Raw genomic sequence first — 18659 nt, 5'->3', positions numbered from 1 at the left:
CACTATACTTTAATTCCATGACAGGAAAAAAGAATTAGACAGGTCAAGGTTTACATTATTTTTGTTAAAATGTATTGTACATTACTTTGTTTGATGTGGTTAATGCATCTGGATGTACAAGAGTGTTCAGTATCTCTAATTCAACACCCCTCATCTGAGGATAGCCAAACTTTGTAGTGAATATGCTAAGATATAGATGTAGTGGGGTGTTTCCATCCTGAAATAAATCATAATCATTAAGGCCACTATAATAATATAATTGAACTTATGATTTAATTGTAATTTAGTACTATAGTCTACAGACATCTGCCATGATAATACAAAAGTAACAGTATGTTTTTATTTATTTTGCAAATGTATCTTTCTCACTTTGTAATGTAATAAAGATGAAATACAATACTATGTTATGTCATTACATTGGTGCACTATACTTTAATTCCATGACAGGAAAAAAGAATTAGACATGTTCAAGGTTTACATTATTTTTGTTAAAATGTATTGTACATTACTTGGTTTGATGTGGTTAATGCATCTGGATTTACAAGAGTGTTCAGTATCTCTAATTCAACACCCCTCATCTCTAATCCAACATCCCTCATCCGACGATAGCCAAACTCTGTAGTGAATATGCTAAGATATAGATGTAGTGGGGTGTTTCCATCCTGAAATAAATCATAATCATTAAGGCCTACTATAATAATATAATTGAACTTATGATTTAATTGTAATTTAGTACTATAGTCTACAGACATCTGCCATGATAATACAAAAGTAACAGTATGTTTTTATTTATTTTGCAAATGTATCTTTCTCACTTTGTAATGTAATAAAGATGAAATACAATACTATGTTATGTCATTACATTGGTGCACTATACTTTAATTCCATGACAGGAAAAAAGAATTAGACATGTTCAAGGTTTACATTATTTTTGTTAAAATGTATTGTACATTACTTGGTTTGATGTGGTTAATGCATCTGGATTTACAAGAGTGTTCAGTATCTCTAATTCAACACCCCTCATCTCTAATCCAACATCCCTCATCCGACGATAGCCAAACTCTGTAGTGAATATGCTAAGATATAGATGTAGTGGGGTGTTTCCATCCTGAAATAAATCATAATCATTAAGGCCTACTATAATAATATAATTGAACTTATGATTTAATTGTAATTTAGTACTATAGTCTACAGACATCTGCCATGATAATACAAAAGTAACAGTATGTTTTTATTTATTTTGCAAATGTATCTTTCTCTCTTTGTAATGTAATAAAGATGAAATACAATACTATGTTATGTCATTACATTGGGTGCAATATACTTTAATTCCATGACAGGAAAAAAGAATTAGACATGTTCAAGGTTTACATTATTTTTGTTAAAATTTCGTGACACATTACTTTGTTTGATGTGGTTAATGCATCTGGATGTACAAGAGTGTTCAGTATCTCTAATTCAACACCTCTCATCTGAGGATAGCCAAACTTTGTAGTGAATATGCTAAGATATAGATGTAGTGGGGTGTTTCCATTCTGAAATAAATCATAATCATTAAGGCCTACTATAATAATATAATTGAACTTATGATTTAATTGTAATTTAGTACTATAGTCTACAGACATCTGCCATGATAATACAAAAGTAACAGTATGTTTTTATTTATTTTGCAAATGTATCTCTCTCACTTTGTAATGTAATAAAGATGAAATACAATACTATGTTATGTCATTACATTGGGTGCACTATACTTTAATTCCATGACAGGAAAAAAGAATTAGACATGTTCAAGGTTTACATTATTTTTGTTAAAATGTATTGTACATTACTTTGTTTGATGTGGTTAATGCATTTGGATGTACAAGTCTGTTCAGTATCTCTAATTCAAATTGACCTGTTTTTTTAAGAAGACTTCAGAAATGTAGATAAAAAATTGGCATGTCAAAAAAGGGGCTCTAGGTGTGAACTACCGAAGAAGTAAAGATACACCTCATAAATTCATTTAATTATATATTTTTTTCAAATAAATAACAAAAAACGTAAAAACATATCTTATTTAACTAACTTCACTTTGTTTTATGTCTTGTGACTCAAATAAACCAAAAGGAGCCTTTAAGTTGAGTCTCCAAAAGAAATGTAATATATGGTAATAATTAAAGTAAGGTGAATAAACAAAGAAAGACTAAAAATGTAACAAAGGTCAAACAGGAATTTTTTTTAAATATCATTAGAAAGAGTAAGATATTTCTTCTAGGAATCCTGTCTCTATTTTTTTTTTCTTATTTCTTTTCCATGTATTGTATTTTTATATATTGTTTTGAGGCAAAGTAAATAAAATGAAACAATACTGTATTTCTGGTAAAATGTTCATGATTTTCATTATCAAATTTCAAATATGAATGGTACAGTATTCGGGTAAATCTCCATTTAAAGACTTATAAGATGATCTTTTCACATTATGTACCTAAGGTTTAACCAACCAAGTGACATCAACTTAAACAGTGAGAGGAAATTGGCATTTCATACACAGTAAGTCAATTGTCCCACATTTTTTAAAGTTAGTAGTAGTAGGCAAGTTTGACAAAATAATTGCTGCGGTATTCAAAATTTGGTGAACAAGAGAAAGAGAAAGTTGACCTAAATTAATCCAAGGTTTTACATGTTTAAGGATAGAAAGAATTGCAAACACTTTCTTGGATTTCACATGATAATACCAAGTTGACTAATTAAAAGTGTCTGTTTTGATAGGTCTACATTCTCTATTATTTTTACCACTAAACTTCTATTTTTCGAAATAAAAACGTAATCGTAAAAATTAAATACAATAAATTTGATTAGCGTTCTCGGCAGCTAAATGTGAATGCATGTAATCAGCAATATTTTTATAATATAATACATTTATTTAGTTTTCTTGGAAGGTAAAATTGAATAAACTAAATGAAAATTACTTTAAAAATCTTTTACACAACAACCAATCCAATAAGTAATTGTTTGTAACTTTGTAACTAAAAACAGTTACAAATATTTGTGTTCTCTTCTCTAGATGGTTCTGTGCATATCTTTTTATAAGCAGTATTGTAGTGTTTGGTATACAGGTAAAAATGCTGTCCGTTTCTTTGAAATTCTTTCACAATTTCATTTTAATCATCACAGATAAACCATAATTTGTTAAATATGTTTTATAATTTGGGTACCATAGATATTGTTTCATAAATAAATTAATAAATTCAATTTGTTCTTGGTAATTGTGAATGCATACATTTGCCATACCTTATTGATGGTTTTCACAAGGTGTGGTTCATTCCTACATATTTTTTCAATTTCTTGCAATCCTTTTCCCTCAACAATAGCCTTTTCCAATATATTTCTAAAAAACAAAGCATTCAGGGGTATTCAATAATTAAATTCTTGTGATTTTTATTTTCCAATAAGGAAAGTTAAAAACGTTATTTTTCTTGAATTTATTGTCTAGAATTAAATAACTCACCTGCCCATTAAGAAATCTTCATGTCTCTGACTGCTATGTGCTCCCTTAAAATCATAAAAAGTAAACACAAAATTTCCAACATTTAAAAAATTAGTTTAGATACAACTAAAGTTAAATTCATAACTACAGTACATAGAATTACTATAGGTGATTGGCATAATTACAACTATTTAGATATTAATTGTTTAATCTGTCTTTCCAAGGTCAGATTCAGATGCAGTTGTCCATTATATCACCACCATCTATCATCCAGGTTAAGCTTGAACTATTAAACTACTAGAAAAATGAAGTTTAATATTTTTACAGTATATTTGCTAAATTATGTAATGGTATACAAAGTAATTACAAATTTAGCCTTAAAAAAATGACGACTCTGAGGACATGTTCATATAGCAGATTTACTGTAGCTTTGCAAACTTCTCACTGTTTTTATCTTTGTAAGAATTTTTGAGAACCTTAACTTGAGATCAACTGATAAACAAATGTAAATTATTAAAATTTTTATCAAGTTTTTATCTATCTGGTTGTAGTAGAAAAATGTACATGGTACAATTTGCATGAATGGATAGCAGGAAAATTTACCATTGAAGCATCTGCACCACATTCCAATGGCAATATCACATTATTTCTGAGAGGTAATTTTATTTATTAATGGTAGCTTTGTTACTTTATGATCATTTAAACATTCTTACGAACCATTACCTCTGTTTCTCTAGAGCTGGTGGCCTCTTGAAAAGTCGGATCCCAAGTCGGATTCGACACAACAGTCTTAATTGACTCGGGTTTTATATCTTCCTGTGGTTAAAAACATAATCGTTTATTCAAAACATATTTTAATAATTTTTTAGAAAAACAGTAGGTAACTACTCGATCAAGTTTTTACAATTCTGATAGAGTAGGTGTAAAAAATGTCAAAGATAAACATGGAATGAAATGGAAAGGCAATACATACTAGACTAATTAATAAATAATTCATTAAATGATATATTTTATATTTAATAAATAAATGTCAATATTTACCAAGCAAAAAGAAAACAGTATAGAAAATATGTAACTGGACAAAACAAACAAAATATGAGAAGTATAGGCTACAGTGTAGTACTGCCTAATAAAAAAAAAATGTCTAGAAATCTGAACAATTTACCGTTTCTTCTTTGTGATGCAATTCAAACATTTCAACTCCACGCCGTATGTTCTCAATTTCATTGGATTTTAGTCCATAAGTCTTCAACAGTGTCTGATCAGATGTCTTGTTGATCTGAGCAACAGAATTCAACTGTAAAAGAATAACCATGTTTACAATGGAGGTTACTGCATCACCCTGCTTTATTTGTCTGTTAGTAAGATTACTAATACAAAAATACTGAACAGATTTTGACCAAATGTTGATTAAACTGATAGAACTTAGTCCACAGAAGACTCCATTAGGAATTTTCTAGTTTTAGCGCAAATTTAATTTTTGACAGGCATTGGATGTGAACAAGATTTTAGGTGCGTTTTCATTTTTTACCAACGCCATTCTCCGGATCGACTCAATGAATAAATCAATGTACAGTAGCACAATTTCTGAACATAGGATTTAGTTTGCACCATTATGTTGAAATGTCTACTCTCAAAAGGAATGCAAGCTGGGACTGGTTGGTTAGCCAGTCCCAGACAGGGGGAGCAGTTGATTAGGCTGTAACGTGGATCTCTGATGCAAGTCCTTCTATGTCCAAGAACAAGTTTTTTTCAAGAATTGCAAGTAACTTAAATTAGTCAGAAAAAATATAGAGAGGGTGACATGTACTGGTAGGTAGGCAAAATTTAAAACAATTATTTTTTAAGCAGTTCAGTCTTAGGGAAAATATTTGCTACTGTAATGAATTGATACAGACTTCATATGATGCAAATTAAGTTGTTTATTACTGTATAGTAATCATGTACAGGTGGTATTCAAAATAACTATAGCATCAGCATATTACACTGGGTACGCAGTGAAAGGATTGGAAGCAAAGTACCTGACATATTGTATATATTACAAACTACTGGAGGCATAGTAAATTAATTAATTAATACACATTGAATTTAAATGTTTATTCACTAACTTTTTCGTCTTGAAGGGCATCAATAGTTTCTTGCCTAACTCCTTCTCTTAGCATATAATGACGTATTCTTGACTCCATTATCTGTGAAGATACAACATTAGTTGATAATGGTGTTTGATTATCAACAAAAATAGTACATACATACAGTATCTTTACTAAACTGTTATTAGTTATCCGCTTGGTATACCAAGCGGATAACTCCTTGTTATTGTATGAGATCAACATTTTTGGTTATCCGCAACTTTAAGTTGCGGATAACCCTTGTGATTGTAAATATCTTTTTTTTCATCTTCTTTGTTATTCTTCTTTCTTTCCCGGATTTTTGTGCGTCGCATATCTCTCATCCATGTCAACATAAGATTGTATAACTTTGTCAAAAGATTGACCTGTAGCTGTAGATGTGCAAGAAACTTCGTTATATGACGTTCGAGTTGCGCAGCGTAAGTTACGCGCGATTTTATGAATTTCAATGATTGGTCATAGATTATAAACCAAAAGTCGTTTTGTATTGACACTTGGTGAAGATTTAAGTCATATCAAGGGCAAACTTTCTATGGATTAAAAATGACACGTTTCACAAGAAGTTACGCGCGCACGCGCATTTAAAATTTAAAAATGCGCAAAATTAATTTCTAATCAACTTTCTACGCTGATCATGACATTTTTAGCATGTCAAAAATTCCCACGCGCGCGAAAAAAATTACGCGTAAGGTGCGCATGGAGCATGAAAATCATGTGTTTTTTTCTTGAATTATGATTTTACAGCCTTTCTTAGTCATTTTAAAAAAGATTTACATCATTTCAAATTAAAATGACGTCATACGAACACGTTGATTTAGACAATTTGCGTGCGTTTTAGTTGCAAAAGTGACAAAATATTGTCAAAATTATGCCTACTTTGAATCTATTATAGCTCCTCAGGATCAACCGTTACCCCCAATTTTTTTAATTTAATATGTAAGCAGATATGTTATAGATATGAATTCATGCAGAATCTTTACCCCTCGGATGTTATGACGTCATCGTATGGCCACACGAATGTAAAATATTGGATTTTTGACTGTTTCGCTATTGCTCATTACATTAAATAGAGCGCATATCGCTTATACGTATTCCATTTCCTCAGATATTTTAATACTGTCTAGGTCAATCAACTATCTTTCGCATGAGTTAAAAATATTTTAATTTTTATTACGTCATCATGTCTAAAAATGTAAATAACGTGGGTCACCTATTTTCATCTTTACAGTAAATTTCAATCTGTTATAGCTCGTCAGAATAAAAAGTGATAATCATGATTAAAACGTTTTCTGAAAGGTATTGGATTGTAGATACAAATTCATGTGAATATTTTGCCAATCAGATGTTGTGACGTCATTATATGGGCAGTTGAATTCAAAAGGTCATATTTTCATCTCTTACGTAAAAGTTCCTTGCGTTTAAACGAGAGCGCATCTCTCTTTTACGTGCCCAAAATTCCTCAAATTTGTATTAATGTAATTATTTAGATAATTATCTTAATATAAAATATCTTTATATGTCAATTTGATGACGTCATCGTGTTAATAATTGGATTTAAAAGATGGGTCTCGTAATTTCGTCTATGCTACACTGTATATAACATACAATGTATTCTGTAAATACTGTAATATGCTGTATGCTACAAAATAGGTTTAATTCAACACTGTAAACATACTTAATTCATGTCATAGGATGGCATAACAATTGTCGAAGTTCATATAGTTTAAAGTATGTGCATGTTGCGTTTGCGCGGATAACCCGAACTTGTCAAAGTGACGAGTTCAAATCTAGTTTTTCTGTATTATTCTTGTTTCCTTCCTTCCTTTTTGTGAGTCGCGTTTCTCTAAAATGTGTAAACATAACATTTCATAACTTTGACAGCATATGGTCATTTACGTGAAGTTGTGCACCTCCTATTTTTGAATGACGTCATAGTTGCGCAACGTGACTTACGCGCAATTTTATGAATTTCAATGATTGAATATAGATTAAAAACCAAAAGTCATTTAGTATTGACACTTTGACAAAATTTAAGTCATATCAGGGGCAAACTTTCTACGGATTAAAAATGGCATGTTTTACAAGAAGTTACGCGCGCACGCGCATTTAAAATTTCAAAATGCGCAAAATTAATTTCTAATCAACTTTTTACGCGTTTCATGTCATTTTTAGCACGGGCGCGCAATTTTTTACGCACGCGGTGCGCACGTAGCATTAAAAACATATTTTTTTCTCTTGAATTATATTTTTCAAGCCTTTCCTAGTAATTTTTAAAACAATGTAGACCTTTTCCAATTTAAATAACGGCATACGAACACGTTGAATTAGACAATTCATGCGCGTTTTTTTATGAAAAAGCTTAAAAATTCGTCAAAATGATGTCTTTTTTTAAACAGTCATAGTTTCTAAAGTAAACCGTGAACCGTTTATTTTTATTACAAAATCTAGAAGTTGATGAGTTGTAGATATCGGATCATGCATCGATAAGGCTAAAAAAACATTGTGGCGTCATCGTATGGCCACACGAATGTAAAATATAGGATTTTTGTCTCTTTCGTTATTGCTCATCACATTCAATGGAGCGCATCACGCTTATCTGTATTCCTTTTTCTCCTACATTTATATATTGTGTAGGTCAATCAACTTTCTTTAGCACGAGATAAAAATATTTTAATTTTTATGACGTCATCATGCCTAAAAATTTTAATTACGCGGGTCATTAATTTCATCTTTACAGTAAATTTTAATCTGTAATAGCTCGTAAGAATATAATGTGATAATCACGATTAAAACGTTTTCTGGAAGCTATTGGATTGTAGATACAAATTCATGTAAACATTTTACCAATCGGATGTTGTGACGTCATCATATGGCCAGTTGAATAAAAAAAGTCGTATTTTCATATTTTGCGTAATAGTTCATCACATTTAAAAGGGTGCGCATCTATATTTTACGTATTCAAATTTCTTCTACACGTTAATATGTTGTTCCTGAGATAATTTCCTTCTGAAATTGCTATCTAATTGTTTCATTTTGATAATGTCGCCATGTTAAAAATTGGAATAAATGGCGGGTCCCGTAATTTCACCTATTCTACACTGTATGTAATATGTATACAGATTATACTGTTTGCATGTATATACTATATGACACAAAAATGACAGAATTCAGCACTAACAGCATATCATATTCTTCAGTTCTTGTCATAATGCCATAATCTTTATCTGTGTGCAATATTCCAACATATGACGTGCACGTGGCGTTTGTCGTGGTGCGGATAACTAACTCGTCAAAGTGACGAGTTTCATGTCTAGTCTATTGTTTATTTTGTTGTGATGGTGAGTACCATTTCGATTTTAAAAAAACAATAAAATCGAAATGGTTTACTCGATACCAAGATACTTTTAAGTTTCAAACATGACCTATTTCAAGTGTCACCTTTGCACTGTTTTGGTATAGTTGGGGGTAAAGTACAACCCTTATAATGGATAGCAGGAAAATTTACTAACCATTGAAGCATCTGCACCACACTCTAATGGCCATATGACATTATTTCCGAGATGGAATTTTATTTATTAATGGTACTGTAGCCTTTTTACTTTATGATCATTTAAAAACGAAACGACACAACAGTCTTAATTGACTTGGGTTTATCTTCCTGTGGTTAAAAACATAATCATTATTGAAAACATATTTAATAATTTTTACAATTCTGATAGAGTAGGTGTAAAAAATGTCAAAGATAAATATGGAAAGGCAATACATACTGATAGATAGAATACACAAAGAAGTATACAGTGTAGTACAGTACTGCCTAATAATATACAATGTCTAGAAATCTGCACACTTTACCGTTTCTTTTTTGTGATGCAATTCAAACATTTCAACTCCACGCCGTATATTCTCAATTTCAATTGATTTCAGTCCATAAGTCGTCAACAGAGTCTCGTCAGATGTCTTGTTGATCTGAGCAACAGAATTCAACTGTAAAAGAATAACCATGTTTACAATGGAGGTTACTGCATGCTTTATTTGTCTGTTAGTAAGATTACTAATACAAAAATACTGAACAGATTTTGACCAAATGTTGATTACACTGATAGAACTTAGTCCACAGAAGACTCCATTAGGAATTTTCTAGTTTTAGCGCAAATTTAATTTTTGACAGGATTTGGATGTGAACAAGATTTTAGATACGTTTTCACTTTTTACCAATGCCATTCTCCGGATCGACTCAATGAATAAATCAATGTACAGTAGCACAATTTCTGAACATAGGATTTAGTTTGCACCATTATGTTGAAATGTCTACTCTCAAAAGGAATGCAAGCTGGAACTGGTTGGCCAGCCAGTCCTAGACAGGGGGCGCAGTTGATTAGGCTGTGACGTGGATCTCTGATGCAAGTCCTTCTATGTCCAAGAACAAGTTTTTTTCAAGAATTGCAAGTAACTTAAATTAGTCAGAAAAAATATAGAGAGGGTGTACTGGTAGGCAAAATTTAAAACAATTATTTTTTAAGCAGTTCAGTCTTAGGGAAAATATTTGCTACTGTAATGAATTGATACAGACTTCATATGATGCAAATTAAGTTGTTTATTACTGTATAGTAATCATGTACAGGTGGTATTCAAAATAACTATAGCATCAGCATATTACACTGGGTACGCAGTGAAAAGATTGGAAGCAAAGTTACCTGGCATACTGTATTACAAACTACTGGAGACATAGTAAATTAATTAATTAATACACATAGAATTTAAATGTTTATTCACTAACACTTTTGTCTTGAAGGGCATCAATAGTTTCTTGCCTAACTCCTTCTCTTAGCATATAATGACGTATTCTTGACTCCATTATCTGCGAAGATACAACATTGGTGTTTGATTATTAACAAAAATTGTATAGTATCTTTACTAAACTGTTATCTATTGTTTATTTTTTGTGATGGTGTGAGTATCATTTCGATTTTTAAAAAACAATAAAATCGGAATGGTTTACTCGATACCAAGATGCTTTTAAGTTTCAAACCTGACCTATTTCATGTGTCACCCTTGCACTGTTTTGGTATAGTTGGGGGTAAAGTACAACCCTTATAATGAATGAATGCGCTGCTTGCACAGCATTATTGTTAAATATATAAAATATTTAAAATTTGAAGTTTGTATATACACAGACAAAGCTCTTAAAATTATAACAAAAAACATCAAAAACCATGATAATGAAAAAACACATCAAAAAAATACAGTACAAAGAGCATACAGAGAAATTCCAATAACAAATAAAAACAGGAAAACAGTTTTTAAAATGAAAAAAGGGAGAAAATCGAAAATCATTGCCTAGTTTAAATTTATTTATTTATTTAATCTTTCTTTATTCTGAAATACACTTTCAATACAATGTACTGATTTCCAAAGTGGTTCAGTTCTTAACTACATAAATGTAAACAAAATACAGTATATAAATGGAAAAAAGAAAATATAAAATTAAACCTAAAATTATAAAAATCAAATTAACACAATTAAAGTAAGCACATTTAAAGGTAAAAACAGAAATAATTGAGATTTTGAAACAAGATAAAAGAAGTTTTAATCATTGAGCATTAATTAGATTTAGTTTTGAATTAAAATTAAAGTTTTGAAATTTGTGATTTGAAAGTTGATACTGTCATATCATAAAGATCATTTTTTATTTTGTTAGGTAGAAAGTTCCATAACTTTGTAGATCTGTAATTAAAAGTTCTTTTACCTTGAGTATTATTCCATTTAGGTATTATCAAAGTGTTGTTACTTTGACTTTGTGTACCTTTATTGTGACTATCTTCAGTAAATGTAAATTGAGTTGATAAATAGGGTGGTGCATGTCCATTTAGGCACTTGAAAAGTAATATTAGAATATGTTCATTCCATTTGTCCTTTAGTGTACTCCAACCAAGTGAGTTTAGGATATCACTAACATGAGTTTTGATATCTACAGATAATAATATTCTACCAAATCTATTTAATAAAATTTGAAGAGAATCTGAAAAGTTTACTTTACAATTTGACCAGACACAACTACAATAATCAAATAAAGGAATAACTAGTGCATTGGCTAACATTTTCAGAGTGTTTGATGGAATAAAATATTTTATACGACGTATAACACCAATGCGTTTGGCAACTTTTGATGAAAGGCTATCAATATGATCCGCCCATGTTACAGTAGTTTAGTGTCAAAAGTTACACCTAAATATTTAAAAGAATTTACTCTCTCAATAATATGGTTATTAAAAGAAACAGAGATATTTTTAAACTTACTACTGTATACATGTGATGTGAGTAGTACTAAAAACCATAAGCTTTGTCTTTTTAATATTTAATGTTAGTTGGTTATCATTAAGCCATTGAGTAACTTGATTAAAATTTACATCTATTTCATTTTGAAGCCTAAGTGGGTCAGATGAACTACAGTACATAAATAAATTTGTTTACGTTATCAATAAAGTTTGTCACAAATATATGGTTAGTAACAGATAAAAATGTAATGCAGTATCAAAACCATTGCTTTTTTCTAAAAAAAATAACAGTGAACTTATCAAATTGTTTTTGCTCATTTTAAGTAAAATTTCATGGTTTCTCCCACTTTCCATGGTTACACAATTAAATTTACGAAATATAAAATTATTATTAAACAATATATAATTTTAGTCTTCTTCCTAATACAATATTAAACATTTTGGATTGCCACATTTACCATTTTGGACTTTTTGCACACTTTGAATTGACTGGCCCACTGTGCGCCGTCAAGAAATATGGTATAGCTTCCACCTCTCATAGAGATGCCATCTTCGCACTCACATACCGATATCCTGCAGTCCACTGGAAACCCAGTTTGGTACCACCTTCGCGGCAAATGTATGTAAAATCATTCTAGTGATGTGAGAATGTGTAACATCATGTACTGTACAGCTGTGTACATTATTGACAGCGAATGTCATGTACTGCATGGAAGTCTACTACACTAAGGTTTAATCGGCCTTTCTATAGGCCTTATTATGGCCCATACACTGTAATCCGCGCCAACCTTGCTCCTGGACCAAAAACCCAAATAAGAACCCAATCACTGAGAACGCTGTCCGTATTCCGTAATGTTGAACTCCTTGGCCCTACAAAAGAACGGAATGCTTACAATTACCATGGCTTGCTTAAACACTAGACTACGTTCCAGTGGTCTAGCAATATGTGGACGCAACGCGACCAATTTACTAACGACTAAATTCCTCTGTCACACAGTCACTTAATTCTGTCAAACTTTGTATCAATCATGCACATAGCGAAAAGTCAAAGGCTCCAACGCATCATTTTTCATTAAGCTCTGATATTAAAGTCTTAGCCGATTGTAACAAGTCATGGCCCATCAACTACATATCTTGTAACGTCAATTGATAGCACTTTAGTCTATTTTTTATTTTATTTTATTTTATTTTATTCAATTTCCAGGTAACATACAAAAATCAAAAACAAGGTACGGCATCATTCAATAAAACAGAACAAAAGTACTATCAGTACAGTCAGTACAGTGTACAAAGTCAACCATACTGAATGCTACAAGGTAGGCTTTGTCACCATCTCCTCGATCGCAGCGGCGTCAACTGTGTTACCAAGAGGACTCGAACAGCGTTGATGATTACCATCTTTCTGAGACAACACTCACTAAAATACTAATTAAGCTGCCAATCCCAGCCGATCACTCATACTAGGTTGATCCATTGTCTGCAGTACCACTGCCGACTCTGAAACCACTTCTCCCATGATGTCCGCACATCAACTGACATTCATGATGTGGATATTACATTGTCAGTATCAGAGCCCAGACGATCAACTCGCAGCTGTTGCCTACCCGGTCACTTTAACGAATATGTGCTAGACAAGTGACTGCTAAAGTATACCAAGATTGCTCATAATAATGCCCAAAGATGGGGGTGTCACGAAACCTAAGACCACGAAAGCTAAGACCCCCCTAAGACCTAAGATCACGAAAGCTAAGACCCAAGACCTAAGATTACAAATATATATCTTTCGCACCTGCCTTGTATTTTAACTCCCAACATTTATTCTGAATACCACACCTTAGAATTGGCACTTTCATGAAAGAGAATCACATAAAAAGTAACAAATACATTTTTAAAATGATATAAAGACGTTTTTCTCGAACACAAAATGACTAGCCTACAGTACAGTAGGCCTACCCCATACAGTATGTTCAATGTTTTTGTTTCTATGGAACGTCAAAAGAGCAACAATTATATAGAGGGCTGAAAACTCTGTGGAGTCCATCTACAGTGTGGATGGAACAATGTAAAATTAAAATTGTAATGATAATAGTATAATCATGCAAGTACGAAGAAATAAATACTGGCAAATAAATTTTAATTTAAAAATCATGATAAGTTTTTTTGTTTCGTTTTCTTTCTGTTTTTATACATGTACTATTATTGTTGCTCTTTTGGCGCTCCATAGAAACAAAAACATTGAGCATGGGGAGCTCATGGAGGTATAAAAATAGATATTTTTATACCTCCATGGGGAGCTCGAGAAGTTACAGTATACAAAGAAACACGTCTGTAAAATCATAAATTTAAAGGATTTATTTATTTGTTTTTATGTGTTTCTCCTTCTGAAAGTACTTATAATTAAGTCCTAATTTTAAAGTGTGGTATTCAGGATAAAGTTAGTCAGCAAATTTGGAGTAAAAATACAAGAAAGGCAGGTGCGTAAGAAAAACATCCTCTGGACCAACACAATGGAGTAAATATATACCAACAAACAACCTGTCAAGTTTGTTTGTTGTAAAGAAAAAATATACATTTACTCAACGGGCGAAAATAATGTGAGTTTATCTATGTTTTGCGGTAGTATTAAATTATATTTATGGTAATAAATGAAACCTACTGTGTTTAAAATTATGTATGAATAAACAAGTATTGTTTTTAAGCTGTAGTAGTATATCTTAGAATTTGTAATCTTAGGTCTTGGGTCTTAGCTTTCGTGATCTTAGGTCTTAGGGGGTCTTAGCTTTCGCGGTCTTAGGTTTCGTGACACCCCCAAAGATGGAGGGCATTCTACATGGTGAAAGCTTTTTCCTACTGCAGTCTGCAGGCTTCCTACAGTACTGCAGATTTTTTTTAATGAACCATTTTAACTTTATTATTCATTACATAATTTGTAGTTAAAACGCATTCTTTTTTTTCGTGATGGAAAAAAATACAATTATGTAGTCATGTCAATCAGGCTGTTTATGTCGTGTACCGCCTTCTGGGTATACGGCCTGGCAATTGTTGTAGTTTTTACGAATGCATTACTTTTTGCTTTGTTAATCAAATTACATTATTGTCAAAATAATATTGTTATACCTCAAGTATCAGTTATTCAGTTGTATTATTTGTATAAGTACTACTGTACATTGTCCAAGTTGGCGTAACGGTATGTGGAACACTTAGTGAATGCACAGATGACAAACCTTTGTCTATTGTGAAAAAAAAAGAACTTGAAGAACACAATCTCTTCTAAAGTACAGTAGTCATACTAAGTATGAACAAATGTATGTATATGTTTTGTTGTTAAATTGTTTGAAACCCTCAACACCCAATCTTTACTTAATGGAAAGACAAAAAACTTACCAATGCCTACACTTAATTCCAATTGTGGAAAATTGCAGTTAAGTTGAATACAATTAAGGTAGAGTTAACTTTGATGACCAACTTGTACAGTACTTACAGTAGACTATAGGATACAATTAGATTTAATTCAATTAAGTGTAATTCAACTGCTGTTAAAGATGTATTGTCCCCCAAAAACATGAAAAATGAAGATTAATTAAATCAGACTTTGAATATGTTATTTTGTAGTTTTAATATTTAAAGTTAATCACTTCCATAGAAAAAAAAACCGAAAAAAAAAAATGTTTTCACTGACAACATATGATTAAATTTACGCCGTGGCTAAAGATACGGTACCGTATTCTAACTTCTGTTTACTAAAGGTACGGTAAAATTGCATTACGTCATAACCAGCCAATGGGGTGCTGGTACGTGTGTCACGTCATCGTATAAGGACTTTGGATTTTTTTCATATCGCGAAAACAGTGATCAACCGCATTGTCTTTATGCTTCATTTATCGCTATTATCGCCGTCGTGTGTGACAAAAAACTAAATGTAGCCTACGTCTGTTATTATTATTGAAAAGCCAAAACATGTTGATTTTAATTCTAGAATACAGAAAACCGTTTCAAAAGAGGCCTAGGCCTACTTACTACCGGTACGTACTATAACTTCATTATATGAGTTTGTTTGTGTAGGGAAAGCGATGCCAGGTTGGGGCCAGCTGCATGTGTGCGCTGATTTCTGTGACTCAGCCCTGGGGCTACTGTCTAAAAATCATAGTATTTGAGGGCCCCTTTATTGTCCGCATTTGCTTGTTGTTTATCGTCACCATTGTAAACAAAGTTTAATAAAAAATATAGGCCTAAAAGCTATTTGGAATAAATATAAATCCCTCATCAGCGCACACACACATCCATGCAGCCTGGCGCCGCCGACAGGAATTCTCTACATACAACCAAAGATAGTGTAGTAGCTACTACACTATCTTTGATACAACAGACGCGATATGAAAAAAAATCAAAAGTCCTTATACGATGACGTCACACACGTACCAGAACCCCATTGGCTGATTATGACGTAATGCAATTTTACCGTACCTTTAGTAAACAGAAGTTAGAATACGGTACCGTATCTTTAGCCACAGCGTTAAATTTAAGCCAATTTGCCATTTTTTGCTTTAAATTACTTTTTTTCAGGTAAATACATTTTTTTTTCAATCAAATTTTTGGTCAAAGTGGATAACTATAATATGTTACATTAAAATGGAATATTCAAAATAAAATTGATTCAATGATTGCACTTAAGTCGAATGTATTGCACTTAATGAAGATGAATATAATTTGCACTTTCAGTGTACAATATATTCGACTTTTAATTTAGTTTAATTTTGAGGTAGGCCCTGGCCTTTCTTGCTATACAATCTGCAAGATGGCTTCCGTGTTGAACGAAATTCGTGTTGAATAGAAGGATCAGACCATTGAGGTATATCATTTTAAAATGTTATACAGTACCTCCATGATCAGCCCTAATCTCCATTCCTTATCCGAATAAAAAGGCAGTTAGGCCTAGCCTAGTTAATGTTAACTCACCGCACGTGTAGTATTATTAGTTCTCCAATGATTTTCAAGATATCTGCGTCCGTTTAATAATCACAAATGTAGGTATAACATGTACAGTATTTATCAGGATCATACTGTTTTTACACGACACACGGGACGACGAAAGAGTGCCTTGGAATAAACAATGAAGGCAGCCAAGCGTAACCAACAAACAACAATTACATTATATTTTTCTATATCCAGCGCATTTTTTTTTTATTGATTTTAGTACGGGGCGCCGTTTAGGACCTTTTAAAGTCCTAAGCTTTTTGCGCTAGCTTAAAAGCTTGTGACCGGCACCGGGCTTGTGACAAACAGAGAATCATTCATAAAATACAGTATCGTCTACTATTATAGGCCTATCGTATAGGGCCTAATTCCTGTCTTAAATCTAATTATTATTAGTTATAGGACCACAGCAGCCTACATACATTAAAACAAATGTATAGATCTATCACTCATTTGCTGAATAGGCCTAAAGCTCTATGTGACAAAAATTGTGATGTGCCCATATATGAACACGATGATGTCTTATAACTACCATATTAGCACACTTTTTTCAAAGTTTGATAGTAGGCCTATAGACAGAGATTTAGAGATAGCATGCATTGATTTTAATTGTTTTATACATACATGTTTTGGAGTTGTTATTTCGATAGGCATAACTGTCGTGTTTTCCTGTTTAAATTCTTTCCAATGGCTCTTGTAAATGATTTTTCTGTGTAATAAACAAAATTATGCATGGCACGGTAAATCATGGAACTTTGATGTGATTTGAATTTATTAGGAAACTCATCATCAAAATCAAAAAGTGATCAAATAAATTACTGACATTACAAATACTACATTTATAAAAGACTTTCCAAAAAGCTTATTTTTCTTTTATGTAATTTAACACTTTTCCAATTTGCTGAATGGATTGAGTTAGGTTATTCCAAGCCTTTATGCAGATTTAGGAACTAAAAAAACACTAACACTACTTCTAGTAGTAATGGTGGTTAGATGAAAATCTTTTAAACTTATCAGTCAAATAAGCTACTGATTTTCCATAAAATATCTTATGAACATAATTTACTTTTAGCTTTAGTTGGTAATAACTAATTAACTGAACTAAAAGATGCGGATGACGAGATACAGGAACTCAACTCAACTAAAAAATGCGGACATGACCAGATACCAGAACTTAACTCTTCAAAAGATGCAGATATGACGAGATCCAGAAACTCAACTCTTTTAAAAATATACGGATGACCAGATACAGGAACTCGACTCTTAAAAGATGTGGATGACCAGATCCAAGAACTCAACTCTTCTCTCTTCTAGAGATGCAGATGACCAGATCCAGGAACTGAACTCTTCTAAAAGATGCGGATGACCAGATCCAAGAACTCAACTCTTCTAAAAGATGCAGATGACCAGATCCAACAACTCAACTCTTCTAAAAGATGTGGATGACCAGATCCAGGAACTGAACTCTTCTAAAAGATGCGGATGACCAGATCCAGGAACTGAACTCTTCTAAAAGATGCGGATGACCAGGTCCAGGAACTGAACTCTTTTAAAAGATGCGGAAGATGGGATGACCAGATCCAGGAACTGAACTCTTCTAAAAGATGCAGATTACCAGATCCAGGAACTGAACTCTTCTAAAGATGCGGATGACCAGATCCAGGAACTCAACTCTTCTAAAAGATGCAGATGACCAGATCCAAGAACTCAACTCTTCTAAAAGATGCGGATGACCAGATCCAGGAACTGAACTCTTCTAAAAGATGCGGATGACCAGATCCAGGAACTGAACTCTTCTAAAAGATGCGGATGATC

The 18659-nt window shown here is 32.2% G+C and overlaps 2 protein-coding genes and 1 long non-coding RNA gene across 3 annotated transcripts in view; all 3 read right to left on the bottom strand.

Moving 5' to 3' along the window:
- LOC140040965 (uncharacterized) overlaps window positions 1–599 on the bottom strand; it is a 50098-nt gene extending 49499 nt beyond the window's left edge. The window contains exons 1-2 of the mRNA XM_072087273.1: window positions 510–599; window positions 86–217 (exon numbers count right to left, since the gene is read on the bottom strand). Of these exons, the coding sequence (XP_071943374.1) occupies window positions 86–217; window positions 510–599 (222 nt within the window). The remainder of the gene's footprint in view (window positions 1–85; window positions 218–509) is intronic.
- Window positions 600–964: 365 nt separating this feature from the next.
- On the bottom strand, window positions 965–3299 carry LOC140050786 (uncharacterized). Its single transcript, XR_011845460.1, has 3 exons — window positions 3271–3299; window positions 1404–1535; window positions 965–1108 (listed from the first exon to the last, which is right to left on the bottom strand). It is a non-coding gene; the product is annotated as an uncharacterized lncRNA (long non-coding RNA).
- A 573-nt stretch (window positions 3300–3872) lies between these two features.
- LOC140040955 (uncharacterized) lies at window positions 3873–15349 on the bottom strand. The gene is made up of 7 exons (XM_072087264.1): window positions 15255–15349; window positions 10373–10453; window positions 9448–9579; window positions 5575–5655; window positions 4632–4763; window positions 4180–4282; window positions 3873–3958 (listed from the first exon to the last, which is right to left on the bottom strand). The coding sequence occupies exons 2-7, from the start codon at window positions 10448–10450 to the stop codon at window positions 3873–3875; spliced, it is 612 nt and encodes a 203-aa protein (XP_071943365.1). The 5' UTR covers window positions 10451–10453; window positions 15255–15349.
- Between the last annotated feature and the right edge of the window lie 3310 nt (window positions 15350–18659).

This window comes from Antedon mediterranea, chromosome 1, assembly GCF_964355755.1.
Source record: "Antedon mediterranea chromosome 1, ecAntMedi1.1, whole genome shotgun sequence".
NCBI classification, from domain to species: domain Eukaryota; kingdom Metazoa; phylum Echinodermata; class Crinoidea; order Comatulida; family Antedonidae; genus Antedon; species Antedon mediterranea.
This window is presented reverse-complemented; position numbering and strand designations above follow the sequence as displayed.